Source organism: Eimeria tenella, genomic scaffold (assembly GCF_000499545.2).
Source record: "Eimeria tenella Houghton genomic scaffold, Eth_scaff75, whole genome shotgun sequence".
Taxonomy (NCBI): Eukaryota; Apicomplexa; class Conoidasida; order Eucoccidiorida; family Eimeriidae; genus Eimeria; species Eimeria tenella.
The window spans coordinates 1571-4877 of NW_013543448.1; the positions used below are offsets into that span (position 1 = coordinate 1571).

Sequence of the window (3307 nt, forward strand, 5' to 3'; positions counted from 1 at the left end):
GGTCCGCCGCTTCTGCGCTGGCACCGCGTTTGGTCCTCGGCCTTTGTTTTTAAACCTTTTGAGTTAATAGAAAAAAAAGTGCTGGCCGTTTGTCCACAGCTCCGGGCCTGAGCTCGGGGAGGCTCGAGAGGAGGACCCCACATTGCACCTGGCTTCTCCCGCCTGCGGTGGAGTCCGGAGTTGGGGAAATTATATCCGCGCGGGGGTTTCTTTGGCTTCTCTCCGGGGCTTTATTCTCTTTTAAGGTCCAGTGAGACTCACTGGAGGGCGAGAGGCCTCGCGTCCTTCCCTCTTGTCTTTGCCCATGGCGCCCCGGCTTTCCGCCGCCCTCTTCGCGGCCTTCGGGCTGCTGCTGCTTCCCTTCGAAGACTGCAGCAGCAAAGGCCTCCTTCTGCTTCTCGCGGAGGCCGCGGGCATCAACGGTGGAGACCTCAGGGGAGGCGGAGGAGCCAAGGGGGGCTCCGGAGAAGCTGGAGGGAATGGCGGGGGCCCCGGACCGGGAGGCCCGGGATCGGGATCGGGATCGGGCAAGGACGGAGACGGCGAGTCCGGCGAGGAGGGGAAGAACGCTCAAAAGAATGGACCCAACAAGGTAACACTTTCTCCCCCTCTTCATTACTTCTGCAGCATCATCCTTTAGTGCAAACATCGATGCTCTACTTCGCTAATGAAAGCAGCCGCAAGCCTCTCTCTCTGCCTTGGCTGCTGCTTGCCAAGAAAGGCAAAGCAAGCCAGAGGGAGTAGCAAAGAAGAATCCGACGAAGTTTAAGAGGAGAAACAAGTAGCTACTTCATCACTGACAACTCTTTCGTTCCTCAAAACAGCTCATGAGGGTTTTGCAGATTCAGATTTGTGAACAAGTGTCTTTTTGTACGCAAATAAGCGCTAGAAAAGAGCACCATTTAAATGCCATTCATGAAATTCGTTCACGACTTGTGATCAAATGGTTTTGTTTCAAAAATGCTTCAGCAAGGAGGCCGAGGCAACAACGGCCGAGGCCCCCCTGGCCCTCCCGGTGGTCAGAAGAATCCTCCGCGAAGACAGCAAGACCAGTCTTTGGCGCAGGCCCTTCCTCTGCTTTGGAACGCAGCCGCCAACACCGCTGTGAGACCTTTTCGCGTCAAGACCCTTTCGCCTCAATTCCCGATCATGTATTCAACTTGCTGGACACCTTTGCCTGCGCATCTGTTCATGAAACATGAATTTCATGTTGAACAAGAACTATTCAGATGTGCTGCTGCTGATTATGTTTCATTTATTATTTAGTTGAATGCTGTTTGTCTTTTTCTTAGGCGGCATCGGATGAATCTTCGGATTTAGAGGATTACAACGCTGCGCTGGCGCGGATATTTGAAAAGCGAATGGCATTCCAGTAAGCGCATGCATGAATGCTGTTATTATTTCCGGTCTTTCCCATTCCTTTTTTCGCGAGCAGCTTTTCCACTTTGCTGAATTTCGCATTTCAGATCCACTTTGCATAACATGTATTTCATTGAAAGCGTTCCCCAGCTGGCCTGTTTTTGCACAGCCCGCGATTTCGAGGGGCGTTGGAAGACATAAACGAGGCGCTGTCGCGGGACCTGCTGGAGACGAACACGAAAATGCCAATGAGCGAACGGCAGAAGATCCTGTACGGGCTGGGGGGCCGCGGGACTTACCTGGAGGTGCCGCAGCTGCTGCACGAGCTGCGGGAAGAGGCGGACCACCCCGTGGAGGAGCGGCGGCGGATCCAGGGGCTGCACCGGCTGCGGCGGCGGGGCGTGCAGATAAACGTGGAGGAGCTGAAGAAGCGGCCGTTCGTGCGGAAGGAGTTCACGGGGCCGGTGACGACGGAAGACTACGAAGAAGACCTGACGGACGCAGATCTGCACCAGCGACAGAGCGCGCTGAACGGGTGGCTGCAGATGCAGAACCGCGCGCGGGTGCTGCAGAAGCAGCACATGAGGCACCGGCGAAACGTGGGGTCGAGCGAGCCGGTGAACGACGACGACTTCCAAGTGGAACTCGAAGACCTCGAGGGGCTGGGCTTCGGCGGCAGGCTCAGCGACGTCGAGGGCGGCGAGTACGGCGAGCAGTACCGCGAGTTCCTCGAGGAGGAGGGGAAGCCTTTGGACAACGAGGAGGAGGCGGCCTAGGCTTGCTTCGCGCCGCGCGCGTCGCTCCGCGTGCGGCCTCCGGCTCTTGCAGACTGCGCCCGCGCCGGAGTTGAATGCAGCGACGAGCCTCACCTGCTCCACTGCGAACCACAATGCAGAAACGCCCAAGTGGTCGAGTCGCTCCCGCCAAAATGAACAGAACTATTCTTGTGACATCCCCACCCAGCAGAGGATTGCCTGCGCAGGGCTCCCGGTGTACGGACACCTCGCGGCACACCGCGCCGGACGTACACCCCAATTCAACGCAACCCCTCTTTGTCTTGTGCCTGCCACTTTTCTAATTTTGTAATTTCGCGGTTGGCAACTCTGTTACGCCGCATTTTCAGATCCGCACAGAAATTAGCTTTAGTACCAGTTCAGAAACGTGTTGAGTAACAGAGCTTGCGCTCCTTTGTGACGGGTCACTCGTTCTTACTGCGAAATGCCTTCGAGGGGCTGCTGCTTCAGAGCTGCAGCCCCCCTGAGGTGTGAATTTTCGAGTTTTCACCTTAAAATATATTTCTTTTTTACTTTTGTGTATTAGAAAAGGCTCTTGTTGGCATTCGAGAATCTCACGTAGCCGCTCGCTGCGGGCTCTTCCGGGAAGGCACTGCCGAAGGCGCAGGCCGTTTGCTCAGGGTCACCTGGCTCCAGGGAATCCTCGTCAATATTCCTCATTGTTTTCAAAAAGAATCCAAATTCCTCAGAATTCAGGCATAAATGAATGCGATTATTCAATTATGTGTTTAATTAAACCATTGTGAACTGTGGTGTCTGCATATTGTATTGCACCGCGAGCCAGAGCAAGACGAGTATCGATCACGCGATGGCCGCTCCTTCGCATGCAAAGAAGTTTAAGTGGAATTCGCAGCGGAATTGAGGAAGAGAGTTTGTCGATGGCCTGAAGAGTCAAGCAGGAGGGCAAAATGGTACATCCAGTGGAGAGTGTGAATTTGCCAATCCCCATAATCGAGCCTGTGGTTGACGCAACGAACTCGAGTCAGCAGTAAGCAGTCAACACTTTTCCGATTCCGCCTGAGTGCTGCAGCTGAATTTGTTTGCACCTCCCTGGCCCTCACAGTGGCAACTGTAGAAACGCCCCGAGGTGTTGCCCTTTGGCTGCCGCGGCTCTTCGGGCCAGGAGCTGCTGCAGCTGCTGCAGCTGCAGCAGC

General features: G+C 55.2%; 1 protein-coding gene across 1 annotated transcript; it reads left to right on the forward strand.

The window, feature by feature from the left end:
- Positions 1–304: 304 nt before the first annotated feature.
- On the forward strand, positions 305–2135 carry ETH_00031740 (uncharacterized protein; the record flags this gene model as incomplete). Its single annotated transcript, XM_013378143.1, has 4 exons — positions 305–592; positions 970–1104; positions 1293–1372; positions 1529–2135. The coding sequence occupies 4 exons, from the start codon at positions 305–307 to the stop codon at positions 2133–2135; spliced, it is 1110 nt and encodes a 369-aa protein (XP_013233597.1).
- Between the last annotated feature and the right edge of the window lie 1172 nt (positions 2136–3307).